General features: G+C 45.0%; 1 protein-coding gene across 3 annotated transcripts in view; it reads right to left on the bottom strand.

Annotated features, from left to right (window-relative positions):
* LOC139265709 (calnexin) overlaps positions 1-17104 on the bottom strand; it is a 41152-nt gene that overhangs the window by 7511 nt on the left and 16537 nt on the right. For all 3 annotated transcript variants that reach the window (XM_070882976.1, XM_070882974.1, XM_070882977.1), the window contains 6 exons: positions 11866-12007; positions 5243-5324; positions 3607-3799; positions 2877-3066; positions 1541-1654; positions 854-1007 (listed from right to left, as the gene is read on the bottom strand). In XM_070882976.1, coding sequence (XP_070739077.1) covers positions 854-1007; positions 1541-1654; positions 2877-3066; positions 3607-3799; positions 5243-5324; positions 11866-12007 — 875 coding nt within the window. The remainder of the gene's footprint in view (positions 1-853; positions 1008-1540; positions 1655-2876; positions 3067-3606; positions 3800-5242; positions 5325-11865; positions 12008-17104) is intronic.

Below are 17104 nucleotides of genomic sequence, written 5' to 3'. Positions count from 1 at the left end.
TGTGGAGTCTCATTCCTTCAGGTTTTGAATTTTTTAGGAAGATTTTAAAAATGTCAAGTTAATTTTTTTTTCTTTTTGTTTCTATTTTTCTCTCTCAAATCCAATTTTTCTTTCCCTTTCTTTTTCTGTAGCTGATTTGATGTTGAATTCACTCGCTTTAATTCACCTTCCTTCTCAGTCCTTCCGCTGTTTATTTCCCAATCCTTGAATCTTATTTGTTATGGACATGACGCCCTGTTTCCCTTGCAGATATCATTAGATGCCAAGCTTACAGCAAATTCTGGCCCCTTAATACACACCTGAATTCCTCTCTCTGTGAACAAAAATAATTTATTTTTGTCTTTCAAATTTTTTCTGCCTCCTCTTCTGAAAACATGCCTGACAGTTGCTACAGTATGATTCTGAGGGACTGGTGGCTCTTCAGTACCTTGCCCAAATGGCACTCCTCGTGTGTGAGCCCCAGTGAATGTCGTCAGGCTATTTGACTGTGTAAGACATTGTGGCCTAACCTGATCCTCACCTGATGCCCACACATGTACTTCTCAGTGGGATCTGTACAATAATCGGGGTGGGGTTTTAACTTCCCTGGTCCAGGGGCACCGAGACTATGTTATATCCAACTACTATTCCCAGCTGAGATCAGCTAAATCAATATGGGCTGAGAATCTAGCTTCCGATCTTCTGGTCTGAATGGCTCAGTAGCACACCATATAATGCATTTACCAGTAATCCATAACAGGAATTCTAAAGAGTGTCCAAATCCTTTAGCTAATGTAACTAATGTAAGAAAGACTACAACACTTGTGAGACTTGTTTCGCACAAAGACCTGCAGTGCAACATCAATGAATTTACCTTGTATTTGGGATTGTCAATCATTGGCATTTTCCATTTGCCCTTGTAGGCAGGGTTAGGTATTATGGGGGGTTTCCAGGTACCACAGCCTGTAGTCTTACATAAAGGATTTGGGATTTGGCGTTCTTCCCATTCACCATCCATTTCTATATCCCTGTAAAAGACATTAGTCATTCTGATACTAAAACAATTCCAGAATGTTAAAGAAAAATAAGGAAATAGCTGCATTCATGAGTATTAGGTACATCAAGTTTATTTGGTTTAAATATATTTTAAACTTATACCTCTGAACAATTTTTTGCATTCATCAAAGTAAGAAGTCTTTGCTGGGGTTGTGTTATCATCAAGGACTCCCAGATCAGGCGAACATGTGTTGGATTCAGACTAAAGCTCTCTCACATTATTATATGAGGCATTCTTGGGTCCAGTATAGTATTAGTAGTGCTTTGGTGAGGGATGAGGGCTATATCAGAGAATGTTACAATGAGTTTTGTGGGGTATATACAAGTGTTACAGTGAGTGGTGTGGAATATATGAAAGAATATTACAGCGAGGTTGTGGTGTAGACAGAAGACCGGTGAAAGGCGGGGTTGTACACTGGTCTGCCTGGGTGAGGTTATACTCATTAGCACTGCTTTGTGAAACTAACTGGGGTCTACAATCAGTCGATAATTATTCAGTACTCACCAGTCTTCAGGTTTTTTTGATTCAGGATCTGGAATATACTCTGGCTCCTCATCCAGCCAGTTATCTGGTTTCATAACTGTGGAATCTGGGATACTGCGCGGAGCATCCTCATCCCTATCATATAGAACATGGTGACATCCCTCAGCATGCTGCACGTATGAATATCTGACATATCTTCATATTATAAATTATTCAACGTGCACAAAGGTTTGTAAATAAAATACACTAACAGATAGAAACTTTACACATAACCAAGGACCTAGGTGAGGGATTTGAAATTAGTTGGAGAGGCCTGTTCTGAAACAGTGACTATAAGACAGCTGCTGGCTGTTATTTCTTTCCTCCTCCAGCTTTCAACATAAGAACATAAGAATTAGGAACAGGAGTAGGCCACCTAGCCCCTCGAGTCTGCTCCGCCATTCAACAAGATCATGGCTGATCTGGCCGTGGACTCAGCTCCACTTACCCGCCCGCTCCCCATAAACCTTAATTCCCTTATTAGTTAAAAATCTATCTATCTGTGACTTGAATACATTCAATGAGCTAGCCTCAACTGCTTCCTTGGGCAGAGAATTCCACAGATGCACAACCCTCTGGGAGAAGAAATTCCTTCTCAACTCGGTTTTAAATTGGCTCCCCCGTATTTTGAGGCTGTGCCCCCTAGTTCTAGTCTCCCCGACCGTGGAAACAACCTCTCTGCCTCTAGCTTGTCTATCCCTTTCATTATTTTAATTATTATTTCTTTCCACAATTGATGCCCACCTTCATGTCACCTTTGGTTCTTCTGCCAATCAGTTTAAATCTGTGTCCTCTGGTTCTCGACCCTTCCGCCAATGGGAACAATTTCTCTCCATCTACTCTGTTTAGACCCCTCAGAACTTTGAACAGATAAAAGGGAAAGATAACAAATATATTTCCCCGCCATGAAACATTTGAGAAAGTTCCTTGAACAGAAAGGATATTCCTTTTATACTGTTGCCTCTGGAAGGCTGAAATTAGGGGCGGGACGCTGTTGGAGGAATAGATGTCCACTTGTGGTCTCACGTATTGGGGGTGGAATGCTGACTGGATTCAAGGCCATTTCTAGTGTTGGGGACGGAGAGGGCTTGGGTGTACATCGATGTTTCCTCTACGCGGCTTGTTTATTTCAATGCGTGATCCTTTTAAATTTCTGCACATGCACAGTATTTCAAATGGATAAGCTTGTGAGTGGCCTGCGCGGTACGTTGCAGATTGCTGCACACGTGCGCAGCTTAGAGGGAACATTGGTATACACACAGACTACTATATAGGCACACAAACATTTTCTCTGAACCTGGGCTTGCTTAATTCTCACCAGTCATGTGGCTTCACTGACACTGGGTCAGGTATTCGATGCCTGTCATCCCAGTCTTCAGGTTTTTGATGGTTGGGATCATCAATTTCTTTGGGAGGGTTGACAGGGGGAGTCATGTCCTGAAGGAGGCTTCCTTTACTCACAGAGCTGTCATCTATCAGTATCTCAAAACTGTTGTCAGGTCTCAGAACTAAACCAATTATTTTTTTGAATTGTTATTAGATGGAGGGAAAGAGATAACAGAGATTAAGTCAAAGTGAGAAGTAATTTTAAGTACAACAATTATACATTATAATATGCCAATATATTACAATGTACTAATGATACCAAGGTGCAATAATGAACCCACTCATCAAAAATCTAAGCAACTGGGTTTTGGCACCTGTACTTTAATCTGCATTTGCTACAGGAAGCTTGGCTCTGTAGATTGCCTTGAAGGCCTTTTATATTACAATTTAATTATTATTTTCACCAATAGTTATCTAACAGAGAATTGGTGGATTGTTTAGTTACTATATTCAAATGTGTTTGGATCAGTAGGTATGTCTGTTCTTTGTGTTGTTTGATAATGAACGAATTCATCGTTAATAAGGACTTTGAATGAATGATATCTCACATAGGAAGCCTGCAAGTTTTAATCTAATCCTAAACCATTGAGGGTGCTTCCTTAATGACTGCTACCACTCTCATGCAACTGATTGTGTTAGAATGATTAAGAGAATAGTGTTACTCAGTGTGTATAGGTGAGGTCTTGTGTCGATGAAGTAACTCTGGAGGTCCACGTCTGGTTGCCTGGCATGCTTCTCCTTGTATACACCTGTTACTGGATCTCTGTGTCTGAAGATGAAGTGCAATTTATAGTCCTGGCCGCACATGTCTGGTCCAAACATGATAGTGTAAGGGGTTTTGTCAAAGAACTTGCTCTGTAAAAAAAAAAAAGTGTTAGAACACTTAACGAACACAAGAAAGAAGTCATGAAAAAGGGCCATTGTGAGGGAATCAGCCAGCATGTGCAGAACCCACTTGGAACTATTTTGAAAAAGGGCCATTCCAATCACGCAGATTGTGAGGGAATCAGCCAGCATGTGCAGAACCCACTTGGAACTATTTTAACTGTGTTCCTTTCTCAATGTCAAGCTGGTACCCATCTGCTCCCTGAAAAAATTGACAGTGCGATATCAACGGTAATCAATGATTGACAGTCTAGAATCAACAGAAATCACCGATCAACATAGTAGGAGGTCAATAGTAATCATCCATTGACATAGACTGGGATTGACGGTAATCATCCATATCTTACTGAAACGTATAAGATACTGAGGGGGCTCGGCAAGGTGGATGCAGAGGGGATGTTTCCCCTTGTGGGGGGATCTAGAACTAGGGGCGTAGTTTCAGAATAAGGGGTCGTCCATTTAGAACTGAGATGAGGAAGAATTTCTTCTCTCATATGTTTGTAAATCTGTGGAATTCTCTGCCCCAGAGAGCTGTGGAGGCTGGGTCATTGAATATATTTAAGATGGAGAGAGACAGACTTTTGAACGATAAGTTGAGGGTTATGGGGAGCAGGCAGGGAAGTGGAGCTGAGTCCAAGATCAGATCAGCCACGATCTTATTAACTGGCGGAACAGGCTCGAGGGGCCAAATGGCCTACTCCTGCTCCTATTTCTTATGTTCTTATGACATTCTGGGATTGACAGTAATCATCCATTGACACAGTCTGGGATTGACGGTAATGCTCCATTGACACAGTCTGGGATTGACGGTAATCATCCATTGATACAGTCTGGGACTGAAACTAATCGTCCATTGACACAGCCTGGGATTGAAGGTCATCACTGACTAAAGCAATTTGGAATCGATGGCAATCATCAACTGACAGTTCGTGAATGACAGTGATTACCAAGCAACACAGGCCAGGATTGATAGTCATCACTGACTGACACGTCTGCGAATTATAGTAATCACCGAGTTTGGTGACCTCTTTTGGCTTTGTCAGGTGACTGGTCAATGCATTGTGGGATTGCATCGGTACATGAAGCAGCAATAAGATTCCCAGCCTTGGTAACAGTAGTTCCTCGGTGTTTTTTTCCACTGCTAGTTAGTCTGATGGTCTCTGGGAAGTGCAGCTACTTCCACTTTTACTACTACTACTACTATTTGCATTTATATATTAATTTTATCTAGAAAAAATGTCCATCTAAACATTAGAGCTAGAGAGACGCAGCAAATAAATAACAAAATATTTATTGTCCTGGATGCTGTTCTTTCTCAATACCCAGCTGTATTCAGCAATGAAGTGCGTCGCACTACAGCGCACACAAAAGGAACTTAACCTGACCCTGCCACTTCTCAACTGGACGACTTACCAGGTCGAGCTGATCATCTTCAGAGAGAAGCTTCAGGTATGCACCACCGCACTGGATTCCATCCTGGAAATGTACCTCGTACCTGCAGGAGAAAATGAGGAAGGATACCAGCACATATAACAGTGACACTTCTGTCTGTTCTTTTGTTATTCAATATTCTTCCTTTTCCTGTTCTCCGGTTTCCACTCATTAAACACCATTTACTGGCCAGGAGGGAAGGTAGGGTGCTGTTCTCAGGCTCTGCCAGTGCATCTCTCTAACTCTCTCCTAGGAGCTAAAACAGCAACCATCAGTGAAACTCCCTCTGTTTTTTCTGTCTCCCTGTGGGGAAGTGTCCAGCCTCCAGTCAGTGACTCCCCTGATACTGCTGCCAACATTGGAAACTGAGTGTGAGGATTCGTGGGCACAAAGCTGAACTGAGCCAATAAATGCAGTGACACAGAATCATAAAATGATACAGCATAGAAGGAGGCTATTCAGCCCATCATGCCTGGGCCGGCTTTGAAAGAGCTATCCAATTAATCCCACCCTCCCTGTTCTTTCCCCATAAGCACAGAAACAGGCCATTTGGCCCAACCAGTCCATGCCGGCATTTATGCTCCACTTGAGCCTCCTCCTGTCTTTCCTCATCTAACTATTAGTATAACCCTCTCCCTTCTCCCTCATATGCTTATCTAACAGCCCCTTAAATGCATCTATATTATTCGCTTCAACCACTCCCTGTGGTAGCGAGTTCCACATTGTCACCACTCTCTGGGTAAAGAAGATTCTTCTGAATTTCTATTTGATTTCATGGTGACTATCTTTTATTGATGGCTCCTAGTTATGTTCTTCCCCACAAGTGGAAACATTCTCTATCAAAACCTTTCATAATTTTAAAGACCTCTATTGGGTCACCCCTCAGCCTTCTCTTTCAAGAGAAAAGAGACCCAGTCTGTTTATCCTTTCCTGATAGATATACCGTCGCATTTCTGGTATTGTCCTTGTCCTTGTAAATCTTCTCTGCACCCTCTCCAATGCATCTATGTCCTTTTTCTAATATGGTGACTAGAATTGTACGCAGTACTCCAAGTGTGGTCTAACCAAGATTCGATACAAATTTAGCATAACTTCACTATTTTTCAATTCTATCCCTCTAAAAAATAAACTTAGTGCTTGGTTTGTTTTGTTTATGGCCTTGATAATCTGTGTCACTACTTTTAATGATTTGTAGATTTGTAATCTGAGATTTCTGCTCCTCTATCCCACCCAGACTTGAACCTTCCATTTAATAAGTGACCTCCCTATTCTTTCTACCAAAATGTAATACCTCACATTTATCTGTGTTGAAATTCATTTGCCAATTATATGCCCATTCTGCAAGTTTATTATTATTATGGATTTTCACATTTAACTGCACATTTGTGGGCGCCAGAGGTTGCTGCCAGCTTTACACAGTAATACCTGCAAACTTTTCCACTTCAAGTATTTAACAAATTCTCTTTTGAAAGTTATTATTGAATCTGCTTTGATCACCCTTTCAGGCAGTTCATTCCAGATCATAACACCTCGCTGCGTAAATATTTATTCCTCATGTCGCCTCAGGCTCTTTTGTCAATTACCTTACAACTGTGTCCACTGGTTACCAACCAGTGAAATTACATCCTTTGTGACTGTGACAAAGATAAACTATCCCTCCTCGTCCTCCTGCACCTGTCTGCAGCCTTTGACATGGTTGACCACTCCATCTTCCTCTAACGCCTCCACCATGGTCCAGCTGGGTGAGACTGCACTCGCCTGGTTCCATTCCTATCTATCTAATCATAGCCAGAAAATCTCCTGCAATGGCTTCTCTTCCCACTCCCGCATTGTTACCTCTAAGGATCTGTCCTTAGCCCCCTCTTATTTCTCTTCTATATGCTGCCCCTTGGGGATATCACCCGAAAACATGGGAGTCAGTTTCCACATGTACGCTGCCGACACCCAGCTCTACCTCACCACCACTTCTGTCGATCCTCTCTAAATTGTCAGATTACTTGTCCAACATCCAGTACTGGATGAGCAGAAATTTTCTCCAGTTAAATATTGGGAAGACCGAAGCCATTGTCTTTGATCCCCGCCACAAACTGCGTTCCCTAGCCACTGACTCCATCCCTCTCCCTCGCATCTATCTGAGGCTAAACCAGACTGTTTGCAACTTACGCATCATATTCGACCTTGAAATGAGCTTCCGGCCACACATCCGTGGCATAACTAAAACCGCTTATTTCCACCTCCGTAACCTTGCCCGTCTCCACCCCTGCCTCAGCTCATGTGCTGCTGAAACCTTCATCCATGCCTTTGTTACCTCCTAGACTTGACTACTCCAACGCACTTCTGGCTGGCCTCCCACAATCTACCCTACATAAATTTAAGGTCATCCAAAACTCCGCAGCCCGTGTCCTAACTCACACCAAGCCCCATTCACCCATCACTCCTGTGCTCGCTGAACTACATTAGCTCCCAGTTAAGCAACGTCTCAATTTCAAAATTCTCATCCTTGTTTACAAATCCCTCCATGACCTAGCCCCTCCCTATCTCTGTAATCTCTTTCAGCCTCACAACCCCATGAGATGTTTGCATTCCTCAAAGTCTGCCCTCTTGAGCATCCCTGATAATAACTGCTCAACCATCGGTGGTCGTGGCTTCAGCTGCCTGGGCGCCAAGCTCTGGAACACCCTCCCTAAACCTCTCCACCTCTCTACCTCTCTTTCCTCCTTTAAGACGCTCCTTAAAACCTACCTCTTTGACTAAGCTTTTGGTCATCTGCTGTAATTTCTTCTTATGTGGCTCGGTGTCAAATTTATTTGTTTAGTCTTATAACACGGCTATGAAGCGCCTTGGGACGTTTTACTACGTTAAAAGCGCTATATAAATAAAAGTTGTTGTTATTGTTGTTGATGACCCTTCTTCCACTGGAAAAAGTTCTCCTTATTTACTCTATCAAAACCGATCATGATTTTGAACACCTCTATCAAATCTCCCCTAACCTTCTCTGTTCTAAGAAGAACAACTCCAGTTTCTCTAGTCTCATCCCTCATGCCACTCTAGTAAAGCCTCTTTCTGGCCGGGCTGCCTGTGACCAACTCATCCGGCTGCGATACCAGTAAAGGTAACTCCAATCCACATCCATCTGCAGTCTCTTGCCGTCCCTTTGTCACTGACCATCACAGCGTCGGCTTGGCCACAATGCAAAAATAAAACCCAACACAAAATAAACATTCTAAACTAAATTTATAAATGAAACCATACCATATTGCACACAAATGTAAACTAATCACCTTTGCGCAATCCGTAAGTGGCTGCCTTCCATGTTCCTTTGTTTGTCCCAGTGCTCCTACACAGTGCCACCCCAGTGGCTGCAGCATGGCTTAAAGGGTTGACGGTGGATTGGCAATGGCAGACATTTAAAGATCACATGGATGAACTTCAACAATTGTACATCCCTGTCTGGCATAAAAATAAAACGGGGAAGGTGGCTCAACCGTGGCTAACAAGGGAAATTAGGGATAGTGTTAAATCCAAGAAAGAGGCATATAAATTGGCCAGAAAAAGCAGCAAACCTGAGGACTGGGAGAAATTTAGAAATTCAGCAGAGGAGGACAAAGGGCTTACTTAAGAGGGGGAAAATAGAGTATGAGAGTAAGCTTGCAGGGAACATAAAAACTGACTGCAAAAGCTTCTATAGATACGTGAGGACAAATGTAGGTCCCTTGCAGTCAGAATGAGGTGAATTTATAAAGGGAACAAAGAAATGGCAGACCAACTGAACAAATACTTTGGTTCTGTCTTCACTAAGGAAGACAGAAATAACCTTCCGGAAATACTAGGGGACCGAGGGTCTAGCGAGAAGGTGGAACTGAGGGAAATCCTTATTAGTCAGGAAATTGTGTTGGAGAAATTGATGGGATTGAAGGCCGATAAATCCTCAGGGCCTGATAGTCTGCATCCCAGAGTACTTAAGGAAGTGGCCCTAGAAATAGTGGATGCATTGGTGGTCATTTTCCAACATTCTACAGACTCTCGATCAGTTTCTATGGATTGGAGGGTAGCTAATGTAACCCCACTTTTTAAAAAAGGAGGGAGAGAGAAAACAGGGAATTATAGACCGGTTAGCCTGACATCGGTAGTGGGGAAAATGTTGGAATCAATTATTAAAGATGTAATAGCAGCGCATTTGGAAAGCAGTGACAGGATCGGTCCAAGTCAGCATGGAATTATGAAAGGGAAATCATGCTTGACAAATCTTCTTGAATTTTTTGAGGATGCAACTAGTACAGTGGATAAGGGAGAACCAGTGGATGTGGTGTATTTGGACTTTCAAAAGGCTTTTGACAAGTTCCCACACAAAAGATTAGTGTGCAAAATTAAAGCACATGGTATAGGGGGTAATGTATTGACGTGGATAGAGAACTGGTTGGCAGACAGGAAGCAAAGAGTAGGAATAAACGGGTCCTTTTCAGAATGGCAGGCAGTGACGAGTGCGGTACCGCAAGGTTCAGTGCTGGGCCCCCAGCTATTTACAATATACATTAATGATTTGGATTAAGGAATTGAATGTAATATCTCCAAGTTTGCAGATGACACTAAGCTGGGTGGCAGTGTGAACTGTGAGGAGGATGCTAAGAGGTTGCAGGGTGACTTGGACAGGTTAGGTGAGTGGGCAAATGCATGGCAGATGCAGTATAATGTAGATAAATGTGAGGTTATCCACTTTGGTGGCAAAAACAGGGAGGCGGAATAGTATCTGAATGGTGACAGATTAGGAAAAGGGAAGGTGCAACGAGACCTGGATGTCATGGTACATCAGTCATTGAAAGTTGGCATGCAGGTACAGCAGGCGGTGAAGGCGGCAAATGGCATGTTGGCCTTCATAGCGAGAGGATTTGAGTATAGGAGCAGGGAGGTCTTACTGCAGTTGTATAGGGCCTTGGTGAGGCCATACCTTGAATATTGTGTACAGTTTTGGTCTCCTAATCTGAGGAAGGACATTCTTGCTATTGAGGGAGTGCAGAGAAGCTTCACTAGACTGATTGCCGGGATGGCAGGACTGACATATGAGGAAAGACTGGATCGACTAGGCTCATATTCACTGGAATTTAGAAGAATGAGAGGGGATCTCACAGAAACATATAAAATTCTGACGGGATTGGACAGGTTAGATGCAGGAAGAATGTTCCTGATGTTGGGGAAGTCCAGAACCAGGGATCACAGTCTAAGGATAAGGGGTAAGCCATTTAGCACCGAGATGAGGAGAAACTTCTTCACTCAGATAATTGTGAACCTGTGGAATTCTCTACCACAAAAATTTGTTGAGGCCAGTTCGTTAGATATATTCAAAAGGGAGTTAGATGTGGCCCTTACGGCTAAAGGGATCAAGGGTATGGAGAGAAAGCAGGGATGGGGTACTGAAGTTGCATGATCAGCCATGATTATATTGAATGGTGGTGCAGGCTCGAAGGGCCGAATGGCCTACTCCTGCTCCTATTTTCTATGTTTCTATGGCTGATGGAAGGCTACTAACTTTCAGTGGGATAGACTGCAGATGACCAAGGAGGACGACCTCGAGCAGCTCTGGGACTAGAAGGCCTGGCTTTAGATTGCACCATCTCAGTATGAGCGGCAGCAGTTTGGGCTGGCTGGCTAACAGGTAACAGCAAGGGCGGAGTGGCACGATAGGAGGATGACTGCTGTAATTCTGAGAGAGGACAGCAGGTTCCTGCTCCATGGAGTCACTGCCATTCCTCTGGGGTGGTGCCTCAGCAATCCTAGTAATCTGTTGGAGGACAGTTTGCTGGACTGGTGACCGCAGACACATTGGCAGCAGTCTAAGCTTGCGTGGTAGTAAGCTGAGCTTGCATGACTTCAGTTTAAGCTTCCATAGCAGCACCCAGACATTGGGTGGCTTCTGTTTATGCTGCAATAGAAGCTAAAACATCAGCCATCGGACATTGCATCCTGGTTGGATCCGCAAGAGTGCTAATGGAATTGGTCATCACTTCTATGCTGGAAAAGATGGGCTCCAAGCTTTGCGCAATGCCCTGTCCCAAGTTGGTGCCGAACTCCGCTATGCTACTTGACATTGCAAGCAGGCTTGCTGATGCACCAAATATTTCATTCTGCATACCCAACAGCCGCCTTCTATAGCTTGCCCCATTGAATTGCTCATCTGAGTCCCCTGCAGCAGAACTCATGTGCAACCTCACCCTCCGGGGAGCTGGAAATTGCGCTACGCTTGCCTCCTGCCCTGGCTGCAGGCCACTCATGCCAGGTGTCTCACCACGTGCAGATCTCACAGCTAAGCTATCTAAAGTACGCAGAGTGTCAGTATCTGAGATGGTGGCTGCGAGTATGTAATCGAGTGACGGTGCTGTGTCTTCCTCATCCTACTCCTGCTCCTAGTTCTTATGTTTTTATGTTGTAGACTTGTGTATTAAAAATGGGCACTTGGACGAGGGACTGGAGGGCATTTGGTGTCCTTGCACTTTACAATTAGTTCTGGATACCAGAGAGTAGTGGTCCTGTTTAATTGTGAAAACATTCATCAGATGCTTTATGTGTCACTAATAATGAACAGAGGCTTTGAATGTAAATAGAATACTCACTGCACAATGAGAGGCAGATCTTTGAAATAGATGGGTCTCTGCAAGTGGGTAGCAATGGCATGATGTTTGGCTCGGGACTTCAACACCAGTCCTTTGTTTCCTGGAATTTTCTGATCATAAGATTCTTCTACAGCCCATGTTCCTGCAATTCAATAACTGATTTAGTAACTGGAGCACTCGATGTTATAAACACTGTACCATACAGTAGATCACACTACATGCATTACAATATTTCACACCGTACCGTACAGTATCAAATACTGTACCATACAGTACAGTATCCCAGACTTGTGCTGGGATGCAATAGTACAGTAGCACACACTACCATACAATATAGTATATACAGACTGCACCATTCAGTACAGTGTCACACACATACTAAGCCATAGAATACAGCATCAAGTACACGTTACAAATGACCCGTGGTTCCTTATCATTATCCAGTGACGCTTACTGGGAAATGTTTGCAACAGACATTGGGGTCAATTTGAACTTGTATCACCTGGCATTAATGGGATGATAATGGCCTCAATATGGAGTCTTTAGCCCACCCCAGACGATGCAGCTGGCGCCATTTTGAAAGGGGCCTACCGCTGGATGCCCAAAGCACCTGTCCGTTTCAGGCAGTAGTCCCATTTCACTGCCACTTTGAGTGTGAACAACTGGCCACTCCTCCGGTCGGTCGGCCACAACTTAATATTGGATCCCATTGAGTGAGGACAGGATCTGGATCATCTGTAGTGCCACCCATGGTCAAATTGCAGTCCTATAATCATTGTTTAGGCTCATACATGAAAAACGGCCACTTACATGAAGTAATGGAAAGCTGTTGGTGCCTCTGGAATTGTACCACAGCAAAGGTCATAACTTTCAGGAGAGGAGGAGAAAAATTGGAGAAAATTATCACAAGAAGTTTCAGACTGCTTGGCTGTTTGACTCTTTCACCAATGGAGTTGATGGCCAAATTGTGGAAAAATAACAGCAAACAGATAACTGAATTTAAAATGCATCAATAAGGCAACAGTTTCAATCACTCAGATGAGGACAGGATATTTCCACAATGTAGAAAGATGAATGGTTAGGCTAAAGCAGCTAGATGAGATATGGGGCCGATTTTCATCAAGGCCTCCGACTGCCCAAGTGCCGTCGATGGCCGGCGAGGTACCGGACGGTACTTTGGGCGGGATATTCATCGCCGAGTTCCCTTGAAGGTCAGTGGGCGGCAAATGGAGGACATACACCGCCAATTTGGGCGGCAGCGGGCGGGAGGTCTCATTCTCGACGGCAGAGGCGCTTGCCACCCAAGTGTCGCCGAGGATGGAGTCGGGCCCACGGAGGGTCAAAGACCTGAAAAGAAAATCAACAGTAAAAAATAAAAAAACTATCCGAAGATCTTCAGGGGACCCTATGCAGGTAAGTCGCTGTTGAAAAAATGTTTTAAAATATTCACTTGCCTTTTTTTCAGGTTCTTCATACTTACCGTTGGGGACAGACCAGCCTCCTCGCAGCAGTCCACCCCTGTTCTGCCGCCGAGTCCCACCGACTCCTGCCCACAGGAATCTGGGAGCTCGGCGGGCGGGAGGTCAGTTGTGCCACTCGGCCGTCCGCTGATGTCAGCGGGCAGTTCCCGGCGGCACTCTCCTCCCGCCCGCTCCAGGCCATCTCCAAAGTGACACTGGGCGGATCTTCACAAGGAATGTCGGCAGTAGCGGGCGGTGAGTTGATGGATTTTGGCCCCATTGACTCCAAGTACACAATCAAGTGTACACGATGAACAATTGCCTGTACATATGTATATACATTAAGTCTACATAAGCGGCAGTTGGGGAGAGGCGGGAGCAGCGTCGGAGCGGCCTATAAAAGGCCCAGCGGGAGCTCGAGTACCAGCGGCAGTTGGGGAGAGGCGGGAGCAGCGTCGGAGCGGCCTATAAAAGGCCCAGCGGGAGCTCGAGTACCAGCGGCAGTTGGGGAGAGGCGGGAGCAGCGTCGGAGCGGCCAATAAAAGGCCCAGCGGGAGCTCGAGTACCAGCGGCAGTTGGGGAGAGGCGGGAGCAGCGTCGGAGCGGCCTATAAAAGGCGACCGGTGCAGCTACAGTGGGAGAGAAAGCAAAATAGAAGTAGAAAGGAATCAAAAGGTGACGTCACAGCCAATGGGGTAAGTGATTGGCTGGTGATTGGTGAGTAGCTTTTCTTTTTATCTTTTATATCAGTAAGTGAACTGTAACATTGTTATTACCAATTTAAGGGTATCTAAGGGTTAAGGCATGGCAGGAGAGCTCGGTCACGTGATATGCTCCTCCTGTACCATGTGGGAACTCAGGGACACTTCCGGTGTCCCTGACGACTACGTGTGTGAGAAGTGTATCCGCCTCGAGCTCCTGACGGTCCACGTTGCGGAATTGGAGCTGAGGGTGGATTCACTCTGGAGCATCCACAATGCTGAGAATGACGTGAGTATCACGTGTAGTGAGTTGGTCTTACCGCAGGAGAAGGGTCCACAGCCAGATAGGGAATGGAAGACCAGCAGGAAGAGCAGTGCAAGGAAGGTAGTGCAGGGATCCCCTGTGGTCATCCCCCTGCAAAACAGATACACCGTTTTGAGTACTGTTGGGGGGGATGACTCATCAGGGGAGGGCAGCAGCAGCCAAGTTCATGGCACCGGGAGGGCAAAAAAAAGAGTGGGAGCGCGATAGTGATAGGGGATTCAATGGTGAGGGGAATAGATAGGCGTTTCTGCGGCCGCAACCGAGACTCCAGGATGGTATGTTGCCTCCCTGGTGCAAGGGTCAAGGATGACTCGGAGCGGGTGCAGGACATTCTGAAATGGGAGGGAGAACAGCCAGTTGTCGTGGTGCACATTGGTACCAACGACATAGGTAAAAAAAGGGATGAGGTCCTACGAAACGAATTTAAGGAGCTAGGAGCTAAATTAAAAAGTAGGACCTCAAAAGTAGTAATCTCGGGATTGCTACCAGTGCCACGTGCTAGTCAGAGTAGGAATCGCAGGATAGCGCAGATGAATACGTGGCTTGAGCAGTGGTGCAGCATGGAGGGATTCAAATTCCTGGGGCATTGGAACCGGTTCTGGGGGAGGTGGGACCAGTACAAACCGGACGGTCTGCACCTGGGCAGGACCGGAACCAATGTCCCAGGGGGAGTGTTTGCTAGTGCTGTTGGGGAGGAGTTAAACTAATATGGAAGGGGGATGGGAACCAATGCAGGGAGACAAAAGGGAGGCAGAGGCAGAGGCAGGAGACGGAGGGGAGATGGGGGGGGGGGGGTGGGGTGCGGAGAGGCCCGGGGCGGGGAACAGGAAGGGCCACTGTGCGGCAGAATTCTAAAAGGACAAAGGGTGTTAAAAAAACAAGCCTGAAGGCTTTGTGTCTTAATGCAAGGAGTATCCGCAATAAGGTGGATGAATTAACTGTGCAAATAGATGTTAACAAATATGATGTGATTGGGATTACGGAGACGTGGCTCCAGGATGATCAGGGCTGGGAACTCAACATCCAGGGATATTCAACATTCAGGAAGGATAGAATAAAAGGAAAAGGAGGTGGGGTAGCATTGCTGGTTAAAGAGGAGATTAATGCAATAGTTAGGAAAGACATTAGCTTGGATGATGTGGAATCTATATGGGTAGAGCTGCAGAACACCAAAGGGCAAAAAACATTAGTGGGAGTTGTGTACAGACCTCCAAACAGTAGTAGTGATGTTGGGGAGGGCATCAAACAGGAAATTAGAGGTGCATGCAATAAAGGTGCAGCACTTATAATGGGTGACTTTAATATGCACATAGATTGGGCTAGCCAAACTGGAAGCAAGATGGTGGAGGAGGATTTCCTGGAGTGCATAAGGGATGGTTTCCTAGACCAATATGTCGAGGAACCAACTAGGGGGGAGGCCATCTTAGACTGGGTGTTGTGTAATGAGAGAGGACTAATTAGCAATCTCATTGTGCGAGGCCCCTTGGGGAAGAGTGACCATAATATGGTGGAATTCTGCATTAGGATGGAGAATGATACAGTTAATTCAGAGACCATGGTCCAGAACTTAAAGAAGGGTAACTTTGAAGGTATGAGGCATGAATTGGCTAGGATAGATTGGCGAATGATACTTAAGGGGTTGACTGTGGATGGGCAATGGCAGACATTTAGAGACCGCATGGATGAATTACAACAATTGTACATTCCTGTCTGGCGTAAAAATAAAAAAGGGAAGGTGGCTCAACCGTGGCTATCTAGGGAAATCAGGGATAGTATTAAAGCCAAGGAAGTGGCATACAAATTGGCCAGAAATAGCAGCGAACCTGGGGACTGGGAGAAATTTAGAACTCAGCAGAGGAGGACAAAGGGTTTGATTAGGGCAGGGAAAATGGAGTACGAGAAGAAGCTTGCAGGGAACATTAAGGCGGATTGCAAAAGTTTCTATAGGTATGTAAAGAGAAAAAGGTTAGTAAAGACAAACGTAGGTCCCCTGCAGTCAGAATCGGGGGAAGTCATAACGGGGAACAAAGAAATGGCAGACCAATTGAACAAGTACTTTGGTTCAGTATTCACTAAGGAGGACACAAACAACCTTCCGGATATAAAAGGGGTCAGAGGGTCTAGTGGGGAGGAGGAACTGAGGGAAATCTTTATTAGTCGGGAAATTGTGTTGGGGAAATTGATGGGATTGAAGGCCGATAAATCCCCAGGGCCTGATGGACTGCATCCCAGAGTACTTAAGGAGGTGGCCTTGGAAATAGCGGATTCATTGACAGTCATTTTCCAACATTCCATTGACTCTGGATCAGTTCCTATCGAGTGGAGGGTAGCCAATGTAACCCCACTTTTTAAAAAAGGAGGGAGAGAGAAAACAGGGAATTATAGACCGGTCAGCCTGACCTCAGTAGTGGGTAAAATGATGGAATCAATTATTAAGGATGTCATAGCAGCGCATTTGGAAAATGGTGACATGATAGGTCCAAGTCAGCATGGATTTGTGAAAGGGAAATCATGCTTGACAAATCTTCTGGAATTTTTTGAGGATGTTTCCAGTAAAGTGGACAAAGGAGAACCAGTTGATGTGGTATATTTGGACTTTCAGAAGGCTTTCGACAAGGTCCCACACAAGAGATTAATGTGCAAAGTTAAAGCACATGGGATTGGGGGTAGTGTGCTGACGTGGATTGAGAACTGGTTGTCAGACAGGAAGCAAAGAGTAGGAGTAAATGGGGACTTTTCAGAATGGCAGGCAG

This window comes from Pristiophorus japonicus, chromosome 6, assembly GCF_044704955.1.
Source record: "Pristiophorus japonicus isolate sPriJap1 chromosome 6, sPriJap1.hap1, whole genome shotgun sequence".
NCBI lineage: Eukaryota > Metazoa > Chordata > Chondrichthyes > Pristiophoridae > Pristiophorus > Pristiophorus japonicus.
Note: the sequence above shows the minus strand (reverse complement) of the source record. Positions and strands in the feature narration are given on the sequence as shown.